This window comes from Anas platyrhynchos, chromosome 3 (assembly GCF_047663525.1).
Source record: "Anas platyrhynchos isolate ZD024472 breed Pekin duck chromosome 3, IASCAAS_PekinDuck_T2T, whole genome shotgun sequence".
NCBI classification, from domain to species: Eukaryota; Metazoa; Chordata; class Aves; order Anseriformes; family Anatidae; genus Anas; species Anas platyrhynchos.
Window position 1 is genome coordinate 44,669,150 of NC_092589.1, and position 21,539 is coordinate 44,690,688.

The 21,539-nt window shown below is 46.1% G+C and overlaps 1 protein-coding gene across 2 annotated transcripts; it reads right to left on the reverse strand.

Moving 5' to 3' along the window:
* Positions 1-3,153: 3,153 nt before the first annotated feature.
* On the reverse strand, positions 3,154-21,502 carry TAF5L (TATA-box binding protein associated factor 5 like). Of its 2 annotated transcripts, none has more exons than XM_027454177.3 (5): positions 21,259-21,502; positions 17,051-17,195; positions 12,867-12,971; positions 10,497-11,221; positions 3,154-5,171 (listed from the first exon to the last, which is right to left on the reverse strand). In XM_027454177.3, the coding sequence occupies exons 2-5, from the start codon at positions 17,190-17,192 to the stop codon at positions 4,374-4,376; spliced, it is 1,770 nt and encodes a 589-aa protein (XP_027309978.1). In that variant the 5' UTR covers positions 17,193-17,195; positions 21,259-21,502; the 3' UTR covers positions 3,154-4,373. The 2 variants fall into 2 exon arrangements, with proteins under 2 accessions (XP_027309978.1, XP_027309979.1); XM_027454178.3 differs by lacking the exon at positions 21,259-21,502 and adding an exon at positions 18,320-18,433.
* Positions 21,503-21,539: the final 37 nt, after the last annotated feature.

The following is a 21,539-nucleotide window of genomic DNA, read 5'->3' on the forward strand; positions in this document are numbered from 1 at the left end:
ACTCTATCCTAAACTGAACTGTGAAGATCTGAAGTAAAGAAAGCAGGGCTGCTGATAAAGAAAGCAAGTCTTCCTCCTTTTCTGAACCTCAGGCTAATGCAGCTGACCCCTTCTCGTGTTTGAAGATAGGATGCATGTTTTAGTTGCAGGGCAACACCTATGATAATTAAGTTATTGAAATAGCTTCTACAGCTACCTCATTCAAGAATTTCACAGTCCCGAGAGAACATTTCTGCAGGAAGATAGATGCAGTGGGCAACACGGTGTCTTAAACCAGGCACTTAATAGGGAATATGCCATATTCTCTGTGTAGCTGCCGCTGAATACTGCTGCATAACAGCACCCAGGAAACAGAAAGCCAGATTCAAGCTTAAGATTGTTAAAAAATTAAAAAATATCAGTCCTGAGACAATTTTGTACTTGAAATGCACTGAGCTTGGTGAGCATTGTTGAGTTATTTCAGTCAGTTCTGGCTCCTATCCAGTACTTAAAAAAAATAAAAATATAAATCATAGCTAACGTGCAGCATGATGGGATAGTCTTTGGCTAGGGACATCCAGGCAGTTAATTTAACTGTCACATTGGTGTCTTGTAATGGTACGGTTTTAGACCCTGGCTCAGTGCTGGCAACAAGACACCGCTCACAAGGAAGGCCATTTCAGGACTTAGCTGAGGAACATACCGAGCCTGGAGGACGAGCAGTCGGCAGCAGTTAGAAAACGAGGTTAGCAGAATTGCCCGGAGCCCTCTTTATTTTTCTTGGCAAACCCAAAGGTTCTGCTAATGGAAATATCACTTCTGTAACACGTTCTTAGACTTACAAGACATTTGTAGGAGACAGCTTTTTAACAAAAGAACCTGAATGGGGAGAAATATAAACTCCACTGCCAAGGGAGCGAAAACTAAGACTGAACAGTGAGGCGGGACGCTAATCAGAGAAGCAAATGTAAGAAGTGGGAAGGGCAGCTCTAAGATAGACCCGTGAATAGGCACAGCACTTTGTTTATTAGAGCAAATAGCCTTTCCTTTCACCAGCATTCAGTGACTCAGCATGGACTTCTACCTCACTTCATCTATATTTATTTTGTGCTGGACTACCTGACACCTGAAAGGGTGTCTCGCTGTTCAAGGCCTTTATCAGTTCAAGAGGTTAGGGAACAGAGTACCAGTCAAGGGATGCCAAAAAACAGGGAAATAGGCTCCCACCCACAAAAATCAAGGTGTAGAACTTGTTGCTGCAGAGAACTGCAGAAGCTAGAAGTATGTGGCCAATTAATAAATGGGCTGAGACAAAATTAATGGGAGACCAAATCCATCAGCAGCTATTGCTGATACAGAGCCTACAGCTCGAGAGGCCTATTAAAAACAAAAGTAATAACTGCAAGAAGGCCCAAGTATATAAACCACGGAGGGGTTGTGTCTATACAACCTCTCCCACCTTCCTTCTCTGAGCACCTGCTTCTAGCCACTGTCTGATACCATGCGGTGCCTCATGCAGCATCCAGGCTGCAAACGAAGCGAGCAGAGCTAAGCCCGCTTAAATGCTTTCATGTGTTTTATCATGTATTTAAAATGCAGTAAGGAAGAGGTCTGTGCAAATGCAGTTACTTGAAATACACAGCTAACAAATTACCGCCCAATTTTTGCCAGACTTAAAGGTACTTCTTCCTCCCACTCAAACTTCCCTCCTAATTCTGCCTTGAAATTCAGGCTGTCAATCATTTGCAGATTTTTTTTTTTTATTTTACTTTAAACAGTCTAGATTGTTTCCTGGCTTCCTGCCTTCAAAATGTTTAGATTCTGTGAGCACCAAAACAAAAGCTGTCCACACAGTGAGTAGAAACTGATAGGTTGGAAGCACCTCGTTAGTGGTGCCATTTTCCTAACACCTCAGAAAGTCACTTTTGCTTGTTTTTCCTATGTGTGTATGCAATGATTGGCTTCCTAACTCTCTTCACTCTCACATCACTTTTGTATGCAAAATGCCTTGGAATAACCCAACTAATAAAAAGCCCAATTCCATTAGAAAAGTAAAAATGTTAAAAGGAAGCTTTGTTCACTGCCCACCTTACCTTATTTTTTTTTTTTTTCCCTCATTTTGGTTGCTGTTGGATCTGCCTTTGGACCAAAAGCCCAACTGTCCTAAAGCTCAACACTGCTAAGGATGTGGCAACAAACAGCAAATGAGTTTCAGTGAACACTGATGAGCCACCGTCTTCCTAGGTATTCACCCAGCTATCAAACCAACCGCTTTGATACTTTGCTAAGATCCAAGAGTAATCATTTCATAGTGAAATATTTGGGCTAGAATCAACAGAATCTAGCAAGAAATGCTCTAAACAACCCCAGGCATTACTGCAGGGTTGAAGATAAAACAAGCTTGGTCTGGTGAGCAGCCTCAGCTCAGTGAATCTGGATGAGATCTCTCCAGAAGACCTGTACAGCACAACACATCAGCAATACAACTGTTTCCTGTATTGTTTTTTCAAAAATCCCTGGCCCTGGACTGGGACTGCTGAGCTGCTGCATGCTTTGATACCCAGCTGCCAGAAGACCAGCAGTGCCATTCAACTCACACATACAGAGGAGTTTCTGGTACTCTCAGAGCAGAGCTGCAGCACACACAGTTACTCGTCTCAGAAAGGCCACACACCTTTCTGATAAAAGGTTTTTGTTGTTTACCAACCTAAGAAGACTTATTTTTAAAAGACAGTTGTGAGGCGTCATGTCATCTAAACTCTTAGGCTGTTTGATGTTCTCAAAAGGATTTGCTCATGAAGGTCCAGAAAGTCTGAGGGAAGCCAAATTACTGGCTTCATACAGACCGTCTAGGTGATATTAGGATTTGCTTGGAGGAAGAGTTTCAGAACATCAAGCCACAAACCAAAAATGCAGCCCTATAGAATGAAGCCTTGCGGTGCAGTGTTGACCTCAGGTGGGACTGAGCTCCTTCACGCGCATCTCAGCTGACCTACAAAGCTGTGTCAGGAACACCACGACCTGCTGGGTCAGCTCTGAGGAAAACAAGCAGGGGGATATAAAAAACAAGTCACCAAGACCACCAGATTCAGCCTCCAAGCAGCCTCAAGCAGTGCAAAAACATGCTCCTGCCCTTTCCTTCCCACGCAAGTTCCCCAGAAAGGGACCAAAACATTTTTTTTTTTTTAAACTAAATGCTTTTAATAGAAAACAAAATACAAAATAACTCTTTCCAGAAAGCAGAAATATTTAATCTCTCCAAATGACAAATTAGAACGTGCTTTTTCTGCAGATCCTTGCTTTAAATGCTGATGATTTATTTCACAAAGTGTTCATGAAACTGATATTGCAACATTTTGAGAAAAATCCAACACTGGCAAAGCTGCCTCTGCGTATGCACAATAATTTAGTAATACTATTTTTTCCCATGTCACTTTGTGTGTGCCTCTCTCTCTCTCCCCGTCTCCCTCTTCCTAGATTGCCAACTTCCATTTACGGAAATATTTCTGTGAGGTGCCGTGGTGGATTGACAAGCCCTGTTCCAAACAGGAGTCCAAACGTAGCCTCTTCAGTCCTATCATGCCCTCCTCCAGCCAAGGCAAGTCACTTATCACCCCTAAAGCCACCACTCTAGCCCTCACCGTCCTCTCCCACCCTCAAAACACAGTGCAACCAGATTCAGAAAGATCCCTAATTAATGGAACATAAATACAAGTATCACAGCTAGTACCAGGAACCAAACCCAAATGACAATGCAGAGATGGGCCCCAACTGAGGTCAGATTTCCATCCCCTTATGCAAAAAGAAAGATGGTATTTTCTACTTAGCTCGTCCAAAATATTGCAGAAGTGCTATAGGGAGCTGTAATATTTGGACCCACAATCGGCGTAGAAAATACAGAATGTTCTTTTAATATAAGGGTCTTCAAATGCTGGTCCTCTGCAATACCAGGAAAACAAAACAAAACAAAAAACACTGGGCCAGTAGTTCTCCACACGCTCAAGCCTCAGTTAACAGTAGGTAAGGTGTGCCCATCGATCAACGCAGGATATTTAAGTGCAGGTCAGCAGCTTATCTGGCTGGCAGCTTCGCTTGTCTGGACCAGGCTTTTGGTTTCCCCAAGCTACTGGACTTCCTCTCCCCTTTTCCCCATCCCTACAAATACAGGATTAGAACGTGTACAGATTTCCATCGCTCCGCCTCCCCCCTTACTCCGTTCAACAGCACAGGCCTTTTTGTGGGCAAGAAATTGCAAAGCATTAGCATCACTCTGAACGCGCCTTCCAAGGGGGCAGAGGAAGAAAGTGTTTCACAGTCAGTAATCTCAGCTTGTAATGGACTCTGGCATTCACCACACCCACCCGCTTCCCTAAGAAAAAAAAAAAACACAATGATTAATGTTCCTGATTTTCTTGTGCAATTCCAGTCACTAGAAGAAGGTTACAGGCCATAAACTGTACGCTCAGTACGTTATTCATCTGCCCGGTATATACACCAACCAGTTCACTGGAAGACCCATCGGCAGGGGCGTTGCAGTACGTGTTCCGGATGTCCCAGACCCGGACGGAGTTGTCCATGGAGGCCGAAGCGATTAAACTGCTGTCGGGGCTGAAAGTAAGGCTGGTTATGTTGTCCGTGTGCCCCCTCAGTTCTTTGTAGAGGGTTCCCGAAGCCAAGTCCCACAGCTTTAGCCGCTGGTCTTCGCCCGCCGAGGCCAGGTACTTACCGTTGGGGGAGAAGGCGAGTGCCAGCACGGGGCCGCGGTGCCCGGTGAAGAGGCGCACCGAGTTGCCCTGCTGGGTGCTCCACAAGCGCACGGTTTTGTCCGTGGAGCCCGTGGCCAAGTAGTTGGAGTTGGGGTGGAACTTGACGCAGTCCACGTCCGCCAAGTGGCCCGCGTATATCCGCAGCGGGTACGTCCGATCGAACGACCAGAGCCTCGCCGTGCGGTCGTGGGAGCCGCTGGCGAAGTACAGGCTGCAGGGGCTGATGTCCAAATCCCAGACGGGGTAGGCATGGCCTTGGTACAACACAGTGTTTGTAAAGCTTCCCAGGTCCCAGTATCTGATGGACATGTCCTCTGAGCAAGACAAGAGTCCCGAGCTGTCCGAAAGGAACCTCGTGCTGTACACAGGCCCGCAGTGTCCTCGCAGGATCTTCATTTCTGTGCCGGCGCTGTCATCCTCTTCCTCCTGGTCGGGGAGGAGGAAAAAAGAAAAACAAACAAAGAAGAAGCATGTTTATCTGTTCTGCGAATACAGGAACCGCCGTGAGGAAAGCAGGCTGGCGTTACGACAGCAGAATTTATTTCAGACGTGGCGCATTTCTGTGCAACTCTGAGACACGCTCCTGGCGCGCCCGCTACATCTAAGCAATGCTGAAAATGATGTGGAGATCAGACTTCTTAAATAAAGGTTTTACCCTTACTTTATGCAACCTCATGCCCACTTAAGAAGGCACCTTAACCTGGGACTGTGTGCAAATAAGGGAAAAGAAAGAGTAGCAGCATTTTAAGGTATTTTTCCAGATGTCTTTTGCTTTAAAACACTTGCTAAGAACATCTGCTTATTCCCTGCCCGCTCTCTGCTAAACTTTTGGCTAAGATGTTAAAACAGATCTTGGCATCTGCTCTTTCAGTGTGGTCATTATTGGAAGCGAAACTCACAGCAGAGAAAAAGAAACCCAGATGTCTTCAACAAAAGGCAGGAGATGGAAGGACAAGGCGTATCCGACAAGCTGCCTGCTAATTCCTTCCCTACCCCACACCTGATGCAGCAAGGCTGTGATATCCATTTCCCTGTGCCAGCTCCACCAGGACACTTTTACATCCCCACCCTTCAAGAACAGAAAATATATGCGGCTTATTTAGGTCAAATGATCTATTTTGGGGTAGGAGAGGATGAATAATCACAAAAAGGACGGCAGTGGAAACCTTTTCATCCCGTAATTCTCCAATTCAAGCACCAGGGCAGATGATCACCAAGTAAAGGCCTCCAGGTTTAAAGGCCTTTCGGTGAGCTGTGCTGAAGGAATCTGAACGTTTGGCTCCTCCTTTCAGAGGGCATCAACCCCAGAGCCTGCTCAAGCAGCACCTCCTGATAATCCAAGGCTACAGACTGCACAGGTTGCAACACATTTCAACCCAAAAAAGCGTCCTCACCCAGCAAGTTGGGGTCTCATGGCAGAGTACAGGAAGGTAACCACAGCTTGGGATGCATCTGCGTGGTCTCCCGAGCCCACCCCTCCTCAGGACTGTCACGCTGACCCCTTCCAGCAGCACTGACCCCACAGTTTCACACCCTGCAGCTCTGCCAGCTCACTGCCCTCCTCCCTGCTGGCCGTGTGCTCGGGGGCAGGTGGCGAGCCGCGCTCAGCAGCGCTAACTCTCCGCAGTGATCGCTGCGCATGGGAGCTCCGTGGCATGGCTTGGAGCCAGCTCCATCCCCGCCATGGAGGTGAGGCACCGAGGCACTGCAGGCTCCAGCACGCAGAGCCCCATTCTTATTCAAATGGATTTTTTTTTCTGCCTCCGATAGAGTGCTGCCTGCTGGGATCCACGGCATCTCCAGGCTACCTTACCGCATTAAAAGAGACACTGGGACCTGCAGCGTTTTGTACTCCCTAATTACGGCCAAAAGATTCCTGACAAGTTAGCAGAGGAGGCCCTACACTTTTTCCTCTTACAAGCACATGCTCTTCTTCCCTTACATTACAGTAGCAGCTTATTTAAAAATGCCCACAGAAGCATTCAAAACCACACTCCTGTAAGGTCGCAGGTAGCAAGTCTCATCTTCCTCTTCTGTTGGAATCACTTAGCAGAAACACTGCACACTCGTGTCAGAGCTCACTGAAAATGCAGCACCGATAATGCTTCTGAGTCACCGCATTTTTCGGCTTCCTCCCCGTCCAAGTCGGTCTGCTGACCAGATCAATGCAGCAGCTGGAAGTGCAGCTGCCGAACTGCTGCCTCGCAGAGCCCATCTTCCTTTCTTTGTCAGGTCAAGCACGTTCCTCCTTGCATCCTGCCACTACCACGACGTAGGCAAGCAATTACAGCAGCTACGGAAAGGTTACAGCCTGTGCTATTAGTCAGCAGGGGGGGCAGGGAAACCCTCTTCGTAGTATTTTTTCCAGGATTCCCATTGCATGCACTGAGTATGTTTCCTGGGTATAACACACCGCTGGACACTACCAAGACATCCATTAGCTCCTTCTGAAGTGGTTGCTGCTGCTGGTCAGCACAAACAGTCTGTAATTCCTTGGAATGGTCAAGAAATTAAGTTATATACACCTATTTTAATCAATAACCTACAGACACACCTAGAAGCTGCTTTTATGATTTGTACTCCCCACTTTGAAAAGACTGACTATCGAAACAGACTTTAAGTAATCGAAGAGAGCTGGAAAGCCAACACTATTAAAATGAGCTCAAAAAAATCTACTCCTCAACAGTGAGTAGGAAATCTTCCTGAGCAAGTACAAGACTTCCCAGAGTTACATTATTAAGAAACTGGAAAAAAAAAATAAAATATTGCCATGTTTTGTTACATAGGACACCTTCTGAACGAGCTGCCCGTGAACAGGCTACCCCAACTCCTCAGCTATTGCTGAAATCAGCAATGGATGTTACATGGCAATCATCTGGACTCAGCAAACTTACATGCTTTACTGCATTTGACTCTGTGAGCAAACATTACCTAGCTGACAGAAATTATCTTGATCCTTCCACCCGGCATAAGCCGCAAGGGAATATGTGAGCCCCCAAACCAAATAAACCACAGAACAAAAAGCCCTTCCCTACCCACCCCAAAATAAGCTTTATTTTGCTCTAACCAGTAACAAGTTTCCATCTTCTCTCTCATCCTGCAGCATTCTTAAGGTGTGAAAAGGAAAGCCCCATTACCTGCCTACAGCAGGGATCTCCGAGCAGGGAAGGGTGGGAGGGCAGCCACCCTGGCTTTCTTTGCAGGACGTTTTCACTCCTTCCTCCCAAACTCCCTCCCCTCTGCCACATGAGCTGTCAGCATCATCCCTGCGCACCGCCACCTGAAGGACCGCTGCCACTCAGCGCCCTAAAAGTGAGGCCAAATGGGGTCGAGTCTGGCTCCCCAGAATTTAAAGGGCTGCCACAACTACGGCTTGGAACAAAGATGATTTTCTGCTGTTGATTTATGTAGTACCAGCAACAACCACGGCAATGTTGCAAAGAGACAAATGGTAAGGCCGGTAAGCACACCAGGGCATCACGCTGAGCAAAATTCACTAAAAATACATCTGGTAACACCCAGAAGACAACTCTGACTTCACTGACTCAAGGGCCTTACGTCAACTAGGAAAAACTGTTATCTCTAACACTTTTGTCAAACTACAACCTCATCTATATATATACATACACACACAAAAAGAGCTAATAAACCCAACAGTGTAATTTTAGTGCCATCCTGAAAGAGATTCACTGAAACTGGCACAGTCCCAGACACCTGTTAACTTATCCATAAACAGAATGACTTACTCATCTGCAGCAGGTCAGAAACTGAGCTAAAGATTGATCATTTGGGGCTCTACTTGAATGTAACACTGCATCCAAATCTAATTACACCATACAGGAATCAAACAGAATGAAAAAACCCTACAAAAATCAGCCAAGTGGAACACCCTCACAAGCTATTCTACAGAACTCACTGAAGTAATGTCAAAGCACATCAGAATTTTTTGTCATCGCAGTTTCCATCAAATTTATGGCTGTGGCCAGGGTGGTTTTGTTTGCTCTGTCTTGACACCTGTGGCTTCTGCTCCAGTGCTACCCATGCAGCTAGTGGTCTGCTCCCACCCGTGACCCCACAGGTGCCTGGATATATTCACTCAGTGCTCCCAGACACCAGCATTTATTTCCTTTATAGTCCTCAGGCTTTCATTTGCACTCAGGACACACAACAGCGCATTCAGGCTGGTATTCCCCCTTCACTCCTAACTCCTGGTCAGGTCACTGTTTGTTTAGCTAGTGGTGAAACTGTTCAGAGTAAAAACAACTTTGACTTGTGCTTGTCTTTGACCGTGTTTTTAGACCTGTGCATAAATGCTGCGGGATACACAAGGTATTAAATAACCAACGGCAGCCATTTGTACTTAAGCCCCTGCAGCTGTTTCCTAACGCATGTAAGATATGCAAATATGTGCCAACAAAAAGCTCGTACACGCTCCTGATAACCTGGCGATCTCTCTTCTCTCTAGTCTGGAGCCAAAGAAGGTGACCTGTTGGTTTACCAGAGAAATCCTCCTCTGTCACAGGTTATGTACATTTGGTTTCCATGACATGCAATCCACTGTCACGTGTCCCATGAACTCTTGCAGCTTGTAACGAAAACAAACCCAGAGCTTCACCTTGGGTTGGCCTGACCCACTTACCTCAGCAGAAGGGGTTAAGCTGGGCAGTGGCGAGCTCTGCTATCTCACCTGGCTGCCTGCCTCTAGGTCTGCAGCTGACTAATAAAGCAATCCCTAACCAGACACCTCGGTACTCCAAGCTCTCTGCATTCTTCCAAGACAAACAGAACCTTGCCACCAGGTATTTTTTTTTACGGGTAGAAAATAAAACAGTGGAAAACGAAAGGATGCTTCTCGTGCTAAACACTCAACAGAAGAACAAATGCATTTTTTCTTCTTTTTCCCTTCAAGATGGGAGTGATTAAACAAAGGAGGAGTCATAAATTCTGATCTCTAACCAGATATAAGACACTACGTGGGCAGCTGTGACGAGAGGGGTGGAAGGGTGTGACTAGGAGGTAAAAAGAAAAAAAAAGAGAACACTAGAAGATGCTATCTAATCCAGCACGCAAAGGCAGATATCCCTGTCCTCATCTCCAGCACTCGAGAAAGTGAGAATCCTCTGAAGTTTCTACCCTGCTGACTTTTTAACACAATTAGTATGAAAAAATTATGCAAAATAACTCTTCACCTCTGTTACGGTGACTAGGGTGAAAAAAAAATACAGTTTTTCACTTCGGTGTGCTTTGTTCTGAGCCCTCAGACCATTCTTACTTTGTTTTTCTCTTCCTGTTTCTCTCTCCTTTTCTCCATCCTTCTGACTGCTTGTTCTGAATTGCTTGTCTTCCAGTTTCCATTCACTACAATGTGTTTTTTACTGCCCACATCTCCTTGTTTCACCCTCCCACCCATAAGAAGGCTCCACACTCCCTAGGGAAGGGAACCTTCCCAAGTGACCTCTCCTTAATGGGCTGCCGGCATAATGGGATCTGTTCAAGGTCAAGAGAAAGAAGGAAATCAGGACCTAGGACTATAACTGTGACCTGAGAACATCTTCACTACACCTCAGTGCAGTGTTTACAACCATGGCAGGGAAGAATAGGGAAAAGAGCAGGCTATGAAAACTGTATGTCGAGGCAGACAGGCTGTGAACGGCCTCGCAGTCCCCTAAGACACTCAACATGCACGTCAGAAATGCCTCAACAGGAGGGGTATGTGTGTGGGGTGGGGAATTGGGGAAGGGGTATCCAGACCTCCTCATCCAGGATGTCACAAGCCAGGCGGATGCGGGACACATCGACGAGGTGGGGCTCAGATTTTAACTTCCTGGAGCGCAGGCTCCACAGCTTGACGCACGAGTTATCGAAGCCGGCAGCGAGCAGCTTGCTGTTGGGCGAGATCTCGGCCGTGTTCAGCAACTGCTCCGTGTTATAGAAGGCATAGAAACAGATGGTGGTTAGGGAAGGGGGCCCGTCCTTGACGCGCTTGATGCTGTCCTGCAGTAGGTCCAGCGCCGCCTCGTTCTGCAGGATGGCGGCCGGCACCTCGCTGGGCTCCAGCCCGTTGCTCTCGCTGCGCGAGGAGCTCCCGCCGGCGTAGAGCTGGTAGTCGGTCCTCTTGGCGGGCTGCACGTCCAGGTGGATGTGCAGGGTCAGGACTTTGCACAGGGCGTTGTTGTTGTCACTTTGGAGGTAGCGAAGAAGGTAGTTGTAGCTGTCCTCTTGAAGGCGGACGACGTACTTGTTGTCCAGAAAAGCCCGGAGCTTCAAGTTGGACAGGATATCTTGAATAGTCATGGTAGTCTGCAACTGCTCAATGATATCCTTCTGGCTGGCGTTCTGCAAGAACATGCCATGGAAGCGGCTGTAAAAACTGTCCACTGTGCTTTTCAGGCCATTCTGGACCATGTTCAGGTGGAGGTAGACGAAGAGGGGATACAGAAGAGGCATCACTTCATGGCTGTGCTGAGAATCTGAATCTATATATATAAAAAAAATGAAGCAACAAGCTTTGAATGATTTCTCAATCTACTTTATTCTAGGAATAAAACAGAGCAAGGTCAATTACTGCACAAAGTCTCAATGGTGGCATAAGAGAGCAAGGCTCTGGAGACTTTTGTAGGTGCATCTACCTGAACCCCTTCAGCCGCTTAGAGGGGACACCCCGTATCTGTTACAGATTTCACCAGAGATTTAAAAGTGAGGTACATTATCAGAATAAAAGGCAGAGATTTCAAAATCCCTTTAGGTGTGGGTCACTTAGTAAAATAGCACCTCGAGCTACGTGACAACTAGATTTCCCCCATGTATTTAAGAAAAAAATGTGTACAGTGTTTATTGCAGTAAACTCTAAAATATATTCATTAAACATATTAAATGCTATTTTAAGTAGAAGTCAAAATTATTTATCTGGCTTGTGTGGGCCTGAACTTTGGTGGCTTTTTTTTTTTCTTCAGCTTCAATAAAGCTCGCATGTGGTGCTTTGGATGGAACTGATTTGTCTCCAGGGGAAAGGAAGCTGCAGCTTCCAAAACGTACTGCAGAACGCCGGGCTGGTTTTATTTCTGTGCCTGCTCATGAGCACGCTCCCTCTCTCTCTGCCAAGGCAAATCCCAGCAGTAATTCCTTGTACACAGTGTAACCAACTCCTGATTAGGCTATGCTGTACCTTGCAGAGACTGATCTGGGCAACAGCTCCACCCCTCCTTCTCGGGGCTGCACGCAGCTGAGCCCTGCTGCCCAACGCTGTGGCACCACATGGGGCCACAACAACGATTTACTGGGGGCCCAGATGTGCAAGTACAACATCTGAATTACTGTGGTAATTCTGAAATCTGTGGTCTATATGTAATAAAAGCACAAAGCAGCTGCTCTTTTCCTGCTATGTCAGCAGGTGCTCGAGTCCTGAAACGCAACTAGGGAAGGACTTCACTCTGCAACAGGAGCAACGGGGAAGATGTAGGAAGCTGGCAGAGATGGGACTGATGAAAATGTTCCAAGACACCAGTAGAGGTTGAGGGACCTGGCTCTGTCTAGCTTGGAGAAGACAAAGTAGGTATCTAACTCCTGCCTTCAGTACCCAGTGGGATGTTATGGAGGAAACGGAGCCAGCCCCTTCTCAGAGGTGCACAGGGGAAGGATAACAGACAAGCTGCAGCAAGGGAAATTCTCACCAAATTGCTCAGCCTTGAGAACAGGGGCAAGGCTAAGACTTTTTTGCCTCTCTCTTCCTGCCTACTTCCCTCCCTTTCTATTTTCTATGTACTATTCTCAATAATCTTGTCTGCTTTCTTAGTCCCACCTCTGGCACTCATAAGGGTATTTCCAGGAGCAATTTTATTTTTTATTTTTAAATTAAAACCAACTAACAAAACCAAACCCAACACAACATGATTGTCCTCTGCACCACACTACAGAATGATAGTATTTTCCTTTTCTGTCACATACATCTAGTCTCAAAGCCAAGACAATCCTTATTTTTTCTAATTGTAGTAACTGAAATCTCAAAACTAGAAATCAAAAGTTTCAGTTCGAAAAAAAAAGACTTTAAATTTTATTGCTCTGTCATTTACTCATTGAAATTACTAAAAATTCACATACTTTTCCTTGCTTCCTGATATTTACCTGTGAGAAAATTGCGTAATCGTCCAAACTGTACTTCATATTGCTGTGGCTCCGCCAGGCAGGGAGCTGCAGACACAACGTTGGCACAACCAGATTCAGATTGGACTGCAAAACGAAATAAAATAAGATTAGGATTTAAGGAGTTCTGCATGTGTGTCTTGAAACAAAGCTTCTCATAAAACCCCAGGTAATGCAGCCACCAAGATGATGTTTTATATTTCATATTGTCCAGGGAAGACACAGTCTGAAGCACCTAAGCACAGCATTTATTAAATTTAATCTAAAGTCACACAATCTAGACATATCACGAATGGAGAACTATACTGAAGGTTGTTTTTTTTTATTTAAAAAAAGCTTAGCTTCTGCTTGCTCCCCCACTGCCCCAGCCACATTTCTAAGCTTTCAGATATAACACTGAATTTACAAGAAACAGAGTAATGTTGTCACAGATCCCTTTAGAGTTTTACGAGATAATTACAGCTTTATTGCTTCACAGTCAAAAGATGAGGAAAGCAAACAACATCTTCCTCCAAGACAAAGTCTGTTCTTCAGCTAGACCCAGCACCCATCGAGGACATCAGGTGTGCAGCAACACCACCTCCGAGTACTATGGTCACCTGAGATGGTATTAAACTGTTTTTCTGAGTCAGGATCAGCTCTCGTAAACGTCTTTCTGAACTATCTAGAAAGGAAAACAGCTTTTCTTCCTCTGGCACAAAACCTTTGCTCTTCTGTTAAACACTCACAACCTGACAGGGGACTTAGTGCAAGTTTACAATACCCACCAACGTCAACTAGTACACAAGTACTAATGACTAGAAACTGAAATAACATTTACATTTCTAAATTGTAACTGATATATTTAGTTCTTCTACTCTTCTAAAAACATGACAAATCAAAGAGTTTAATCTTGTTTTCATCTTCCCCTCACTCCGTATTCCCAGAGCTTACAGAAGTACAGGAGGTGTACGTACCAACCCTGAACTCAGCTTCAGAAACAGAGCTGGGCTGTGCTCATCATCCCCCCATGGGAAAAGAAATACAGATTCCAGTACCAACACCTTATCTTCTATCCAGTCAGTTTCAAAACAAACACAACCCATTCAAAGACACAGACACACCACACTTTCTGTGGCCTGGCTGCTTCATACACTCAGTGCTGGTAACAGTCCCAGGCTCAGGGCTTTGCATGAAAACTCAGAGCAGCAATTCATAAAAGTAGCAACATTTTTTCTTTAACTTTTCTGTAACGCAGCGTACTGGTATTAATTAATTCAAGAATCTTTTCTATTTGGGCTGACAATTGAATATATTCTCTCATGATGAATACTGATTAAACTCTGCACTGCACACAAACGCGGCAACTCCAGAACAATTAACAACAGCTTTTAATGTCACCCCTATCACTCGTGGCAAAGGACGCCAGAAAGTCAGAAATACGAGGGCTTGACTTTTGTGCTGTCACAGGGCTGCATGCAACAGCCAACTCTTCACGGCGTGTTGGTGGCCTCATTTCAGCACGAACATGCATGACTTGCCACCCTGCCTGTGCCACACAAACACGAGCCATGCTTCTTTGGTTTTATAACGTGCTCCCTCCTTGCCACCTCCTTAATTTTCCCTGTAGAAATAATGTAATTCCAAAATGCAGAAGGACTTCTTGCCTTTTTTTTTTTTTTTTTTTTGGATCAACTGATCCCAAAACAAGAGAGTAAATTTTAAAGGATTTTTTTTTCTCCTGCTGGAAGTAAAACACTGACCGTATCCTTCTTGCACATTAACAGATTCACTCTAGTTTCTTTTCCAGTTTCCCCAGTGGCCCTAAGAACACTTACTGGAAACATCTGCTCCTTGACTGCACTTCCTGTAATTGCAACTCGAGAGCAAATTCCAAGGAACCCGTTCCTAGTTCAGGGACACCGACAGCACCCTCCTGGTCTCCTGCTGCGGCAGGAGCAGCGCTGCTCCTCTGCTACTGTCAACACCGTTTCACAGCAACTGACTCCTCTTTTATGTGAGCAAGATCAAGTGGAATTTTACATTAATTCCAACAGTCCTACGTGTTGCCAGAATCCTGCGGACAACATCAGAGAAACCTGTTCCTCTGCCACTTATTCTGTCCCTCAGACACCCTTCCGCTTCTTTAAAGAAGTATGGAACTGTCACGAGGAAGCTCTGAGCTGTGTTTTAGTGCAAAAACTAGAGTTGTACAAATATAGCAAGTGTGGAGAAGGGCTGAACTGAGGCGGCTCTGGGGTAAGACAAAATGAAACGCCAAGGTAAAACGGAAAAAGAAAACTATTCAAAACACCCAAACCAGTGGACACTTTTCACTTTGAAAGAAGAAATCACAGAATTAAAGACAGAAGTAGGCAACTCTCCCATTTATAGAGTCTGACTAATTTCAAAGGCAAAAATAAATAAATAAATAAAATATGTGAACAGAAAAAGCAAGGTGAGTTTTGTTAACAAACAATCAAAGACGTCTTCAGAAAAAAAAAAAAAAAAAAAAAACTTAATTGCTCTCCCTGAAATAAAGCAACACAGGCTTCAGAATCTGGTCAGCTTTCCTTCAGCTGCCTCTTTTATCAGGATACGTACATGCTGGGATTTTCTTTTGCGGCACATTCATTCACGGAACTGCAGCATATTCACTGGTAGCTTACTACCAGCATGTCTGACATGGAAAAGTAGTCAGCAGCAGCAGAATACATGATAGCAGGCCATTTTCAGTTCTAATGAAAACTGATGACTAAGTTCTGAATCACCAGCCACAAAGCCCTTACGCTAGCATGAAGATACAGACTAATTATAAGAAATTTACTAATAACGTTTGTTGGAAGATTAGTAAAAAGACAAAAATCAATCACACACTCATTCACACTTCACTGACGTTCTTTTCCTGCATGATGCCGTATGTGAATGAAAGAATTTGCAATCCAATCCAGCTCTCATTGAGATATTTTGCTTCCTTCTGGTATTGATTGGTCTCAAGTTCTAATCTCATTCCAACACTGTCCCTTCTTCACAACTCTCCCCTAAAACCTCTTACCAAAACCAGTCCAAAACAATTTGTCATTTTATTTTGGTTCAATTTCTCCCCCAGCTTGCCCCAGTATTACTTCAGGGAGTTGCAGCACGTGTCTGACTGTTAACTCTGAAAACAGCAAGGAAATCAGAAGTACTAAGAAGGGGCAAGTCACCTCTAGTAACAAAATATTACTCAATTTCCTTCAGGTCCCCAGAAGAGTCAGCCTATACATTTACCTATCTACCACTCATCTTTGGATCGTGATTACAGCAAAATATGGGCAGAAAAAGCCATTTTGACATCTGGTCTTATCTAGCTACAATCACAGAGTTATACAGCAACTGATGTTGTGTCAAATCAAGTTACATCACAAATAAGTAAGGTCCCTACCAGTCTTAGCCTGGGATACAGTCACAAACCAAGCAGGTTCATTAAAAGAAAACACTTTCTCCTTGTTCTCTCACCCAGAGTTTGGCCTAGTATTTTCTACTACTTTTAAATGTAATTTTAATCTTTATATCCTCCACATTGCTTGCATCCATTCAACATTTGTACCTGCTCAAGTACTAGCACAGTTTTTTATAACAAAGATAATAATCCCTATGAAGATAGTCACAGGCAGAATTTGGACCAGCTGGTAGCGTAGCAGGATCCAGAAGCCTTTAAGAAAGAGGAGAAAGGGCACACAGGGAAATAAACTGTCTCATCCACTGAAGGTTTTTTTTTTTTTTTTCCTCCAAGTGACACATAGGAGCTTTCACAACTTGAAACTGACAAAGCCAGAAAATGAAACAGCCTGCATCACTCCTGTTTTACGTGATACCCCTCTCCTTCAGCGCAAAGGTACATCTTCTTGCTTCTACTTCAGTCATCTAGGTTCTTCTCACCTCTGTCCCAAAGCACCATTACTCACCAGACTTCACACTTTTTGGGATATAACAAGTATTTTCCACTATCCAAACCTGCTGTTTCACTGCCCATGCCTCTCGTTCCACTTCCATCCATATTTTCATTCTTTAAAGGCTCACAACTCACACCATCTTCAGACTGGGAAATTTCTTTATTTCAAAAGGAAAGCTGTCCAGGTGTACAAATTCACCTAGTTACCAACATATCTGCTCACACTTGCACGCACAGAAAACATCAGGATTACCTGTGAGATTAGCTGCCATCTCTTCAGCAGTCTGACACAGCCTCAGCCCTTGTTTTAGGGGACCTTCTGAGTCCACATACTGACGGCGCTTGAGGTAGCAGGACACCGCCATCTGAATCTGTTCTGTGCGTACGCGTTTCATGACCTAAAAGACAAGAAAGAGATGATGGTTTGTTACTGTGTAGGTATCTGTTAAGACCAACATACACCAGAGCTGTATGAAAAACAACAGAGAACAAACAGCTCAGCATTTTCATTGCTGAAGTCAAAAAACTTCATCACTGAAATATGAAATAAAGCCTGCAGGCTCGGTACTAAGGCATAACCAGACACTTTGAACCAGATCCCTGAAGATATTTTGCTGCCTAATTCTACTAATTTCACTGAGGAATCCAGAATACCATTGAGGATTCTGGACTAAAACTGTAGTGATCAGCTGAAGTGTTTGATTTTGTTAAAAACAATTCTTAAAAAAGTGAAGGTTTTTCCTCTACAAAATGATACCGAGAGTCAAGGAAATGAGAAATTAAGATACAAAGAAGAAAATTTCAGAATCATAATGCTTTAAATAGCACACCTATTTGAACTGTTTGGGGAGCAATAGGTTATAGCCAGACTTCTGGTGCTTCAGTCAGGTAAGCTCCCAGAAAAAACAAGGAAATTAAAATCAAAAGCAAAACCACCTTCTGCCTTTTACACCTGTCCCAATATACGTACATTTCCCTCATATATATATATATTTATATTTAAATCTTTTGAAGGTTCTGCTAAATAGATTTTGAAAGCCATCCTTACAAACACCACCTGGTAGCATCTCCAAGCCAAAAGGAGCCTGGTGCTCGCTTTTAGCCTCTGCCTTGTACTGAGCGCCTCGGGAAGATGAATGCAACAGCTCCCCTGCTATTTGAGCAGCTACCAGTAGTCAGTGGCCTGGCAATCCTTAGGCAATAGCTATCGATTCTACAGAGAACTTCAGACAACTTGAAAGGCTTTAAAACAAAAAGAACTAAGAGACAGTTTTATTCTACTAGAACAACACGGTACTGGCTGCCTCAAAATAGTTCCACACCTTGCAGCACTGCTACTGAAGACCAGCACACATTTTGCACATGCTCTTGCTTTCTGGTTTGAGCAGCTAAATCCTACAAAACACAGCTTCTGAGAGAAGCAGACAGGGATGCCTTCTCTTTTCCCTCTCAAGAAGGGAATTTCTAAAAGCATGACTGGAACCAAGCCTTCTACAGTACCCATGCATGCTCTAGTGCTTACCCCAGGTGTTAGAGCAATAAATTCTCTATGAAGTTCCAGGCAGATGGGATGCAAGGTTTTAGCAAAACTCGCTTCAAACAGATACCTGGAATTGCAAACCCATATGCTCTGGGGAAAACCTTAAAAAGCTTTCCATTTGTTCTCACAGGTGAAGTAACTGTTGAGGGTGGGGAAGGGGCACCAACAGGTGTGGAGTTTGGAAAGCACTTCCAGATAGACCTATTAAAATCATCAGCTTCAACCACAGCTTATTCCACTCCAAAAACAAATTTCCTTTTAATCTTCCTTGCAATTAAAATAAATTACATCGACTTACCCTGTTTCAAATCCAACACTTTTTCTGCTGCACAAAACAGCAGAAGACACAACACCAGTGAAATCTACAAAGGAGGGTGGACACGGGGGTTGACCAGCAGCAGAGCACCCTCCCAAAAAACAGCTCTTATCTAAGCCTCACCATGTGTTACACTGACATTCTGCATTTCAGCCAGCAGCATGGGCTCGTGTACAAATTTCCCACCCAGGTCCACCCTAATGCCTCTGCATGCAGTCTGCCACACAGCTCGGGTTAGGGCAGCAACCTAACTGAATTTGTGATGCTCTCCTAGTTGTGCATTTCAGCTCTAGAAACTGTTTTGGAGGGTTTGTGTCTAACATTGCTAGATTTGGATTATAGTCCAAAGAAACTTGCTCCCAAAATAGCACTGAACAGACTTAACTCCTTGTTTCTGAAGTGGTTTAGCAATCAAAACTGGGTAAATCAGCCTCAGGTCTGTGGCTCAGAAACAAAGAGAATCTAGAAATATCCTTGCCTGTGCATTTTTCTGTAGTTACAGGACCAATCTGCACTAGACTTGGCGAGAAAGCCCTTATCCATTAGGGGACACCGAGCATAGACGGATCATTCCTCATTAACTCCTCGTGGAGCAGAGAAACTGAAAACTGATCTGTGAGAAGCGCAGAAGTGCAGGGCAGCCTTTGGAGTGACAAACAAGAGGAGCACCGAAATCAGTCTTCAACTGCTGAGCAGAGGCAGGTGAGCAACAGCAGAAATGGATCATTTGAAAACAGAGGGAAAAAAATACACAACTGATTGACCTGTAGCCTCAAATTCCAACACCAGGATTTAAGTATTTCAGCAGCAAGAGAGAAGGGCCCGGGAAAGGAGCAGTGACTGGTTCAGAGCTGATTCAAGTCCGAGCTTTTGCAGAGCTTTGGGGATAACAGGGAAGCCCCAGGTTCTTCAACTATGATCAGCAAGGTGACATTTGCTTTGTGCAATCTGTCCATTCTCTTGCTCCATTCGCAGACTCTGTGCGCTCCTCCTAGCTGCCAGAGTACTGAGAGCTAAAGCGGCATCTCAAGGAGGTCTTCTTCCCTATTCCCAGGTGACAGAGCAGCAACTGCCTTCCAGGAAACAAGGCTTCACCGGACCCACACCGCCACCCCTACTTTCATTTCAGGTTTCTTTCACCTTCCCATTAGCTCTCACCCTCAGCATGTCATAAGGAAACATCACAGGAGCAGGGAAACGCGCTCACAGTGAAAGATATAAAATAAAAAGTGGCAGAAGAGCAAAACCCAACATTCCTGCAAATGTTCGTTAGCGAGCCCTCGAAACTAGAGTTTATCGTAAAATAAACAGGAGAAAGGCCTGCCAAAACGCCTTTAACGGGTTCAAGCTGAGCCAGTTCACAACAGGTCAATGATGCAGAATTTAAAGACAAAAAAAAAAAGACAGCTTTGCTGTTTTAACCTCTGCATCACTTTTGAGACTAGACCTCATAGCTGAAGATAACCTTCAAAATACGCACGGAGCAACCCCTGCCTGCGTCTGCAGAAAGCGTGAAATGATCGTGCACGAGTCCGAGCTGCCTCACTCTTCTCAAACACCCAGAGAGAGCGATAAATGCTAACACCACTCATTATTTCTACCGATAAGCCAAACACGTAAGGAAAGAGAGAAGAAATATCCCATCAAGGGTCTGCCCAGCCACAATGCTGGAGCGTCACAAGTCAGAGCAGCCAGAAAAGGGTACGGGGTTACTTTTCTTTGAGGAACCAAAAACAGAGAAGAAACCCAGCAGAGAGACCAATCATACAAAATTTAAGTTCCTCTTTCCTAGAAGATGAGTTGAGCACCAAGCATTAGGCCACGGAAGTTCATTTCCTGCCTGTTCTACCTCTTGGATACAGGTTTAGGCAGATTCCCCGGCCCTGAAACATCACCAGCACAGACGTACAGGGGGGGAAAAAAAAAAAAAAAAAAAAAAAAAGCTTGAAAACCAGTGTTGGAAACGCTGCTTTTTGGGACTCTGCCTTCCTGTCCTGCCTCTGGGACAGCCCGCTCTTGCTCTCAGGAAGACCTGTGGGCAGAGAGCCACCAGGAGCACGCAACCCTAATGCAAACAAACAGCGAGCCACCAGCAGGAAAGCCCATTTCGAGTGTCCTCCACTAAAAATAGCGTCCCGGGCCTCAGCTAAGGAATCCCCCTGGCTTTCAGCTTGGCGATGCTCAGCTCACCTCGGGGCTGCAAAACTTCAGCAGCCAGCCCGGTGCCGATCACCCCGCGCTGCACGGCCGGGGGGCGCCGAGCAGCAGGGCGTGAAGCCGAGGGGCGCTCCCCACAGCCCCAGCAGCCGGGCAGCGGCGTCTCGGGGGAGCCCCCCCGGCTGCCCGGTTCCCCCTTTGGACCCTCCGGAGGGCGGATTCCGCCCCCCCACCCCCCCCGCGCCCCCGCGCCCGGCTCCCGGCGCCCAGCCCCGGCCCTGCCCTGCCCGCGGCCGCCGCCGCCGCCTCCTCCTGCCGGGGCCGGGCCGGGCCTGCGGGGCCTCGCCACGAGGCTGCCGCCGGCCCCCGCCGCCTCCTCCCGCCGCCGGGCGGCGCCGCCGCCCGTCCCCGTGTCCCCGCCGCGTCCCCGCGGGGTCCCCGCACTCACTGAGCATCGCAGGCGGCGGCGGCAGGCGGGCGGGCGGCTGCGGGCTGCGGGCTGCAGGAGGCGGGGGGCGGGCGGCGCTGTCACTGCGCCCGGCGGCACCGAGCGGGGGCGACGCCGCCGCTGCCGCCCGGGCTGGCGGGGGCGGCCGGGGCTGCCCGGGGACCGGCGGCCGGCGGCGGCCGCTCCATGGCTGCTGCTGCGGCTGCGGCTGGGGAGGGAGCGGGGAGCGGGGAGCGGGGAGCGGGGCGGCCCCCGCGCAGGCGCCCTCCGGCCGGCAACGA

Bases quoted from the DNA above. Each gene is read 5' to 3' on its own strand.
- TAF5L (XM_027454177.3), bottom strand. From the start codon at position 17,192: ATGAAACGCGTACGCACAGAACAGATTCAGATGGCGGTGTCCTGCTAC. The intron at 12,972-17,050 runs GTAATCCTGATG...TTCGTTTTGCAG, and splicing joins GATGGCAGCTAATCTCACAG to TCCAATCTGAATCTGGTTGT. The intron at 11,222-12,866 runs GTAAATATCAGG...TTATATATATAG, and splicing joins ATTACGCAATTTTCTCACAG to ATTCAGATTCTCAGCACAGC.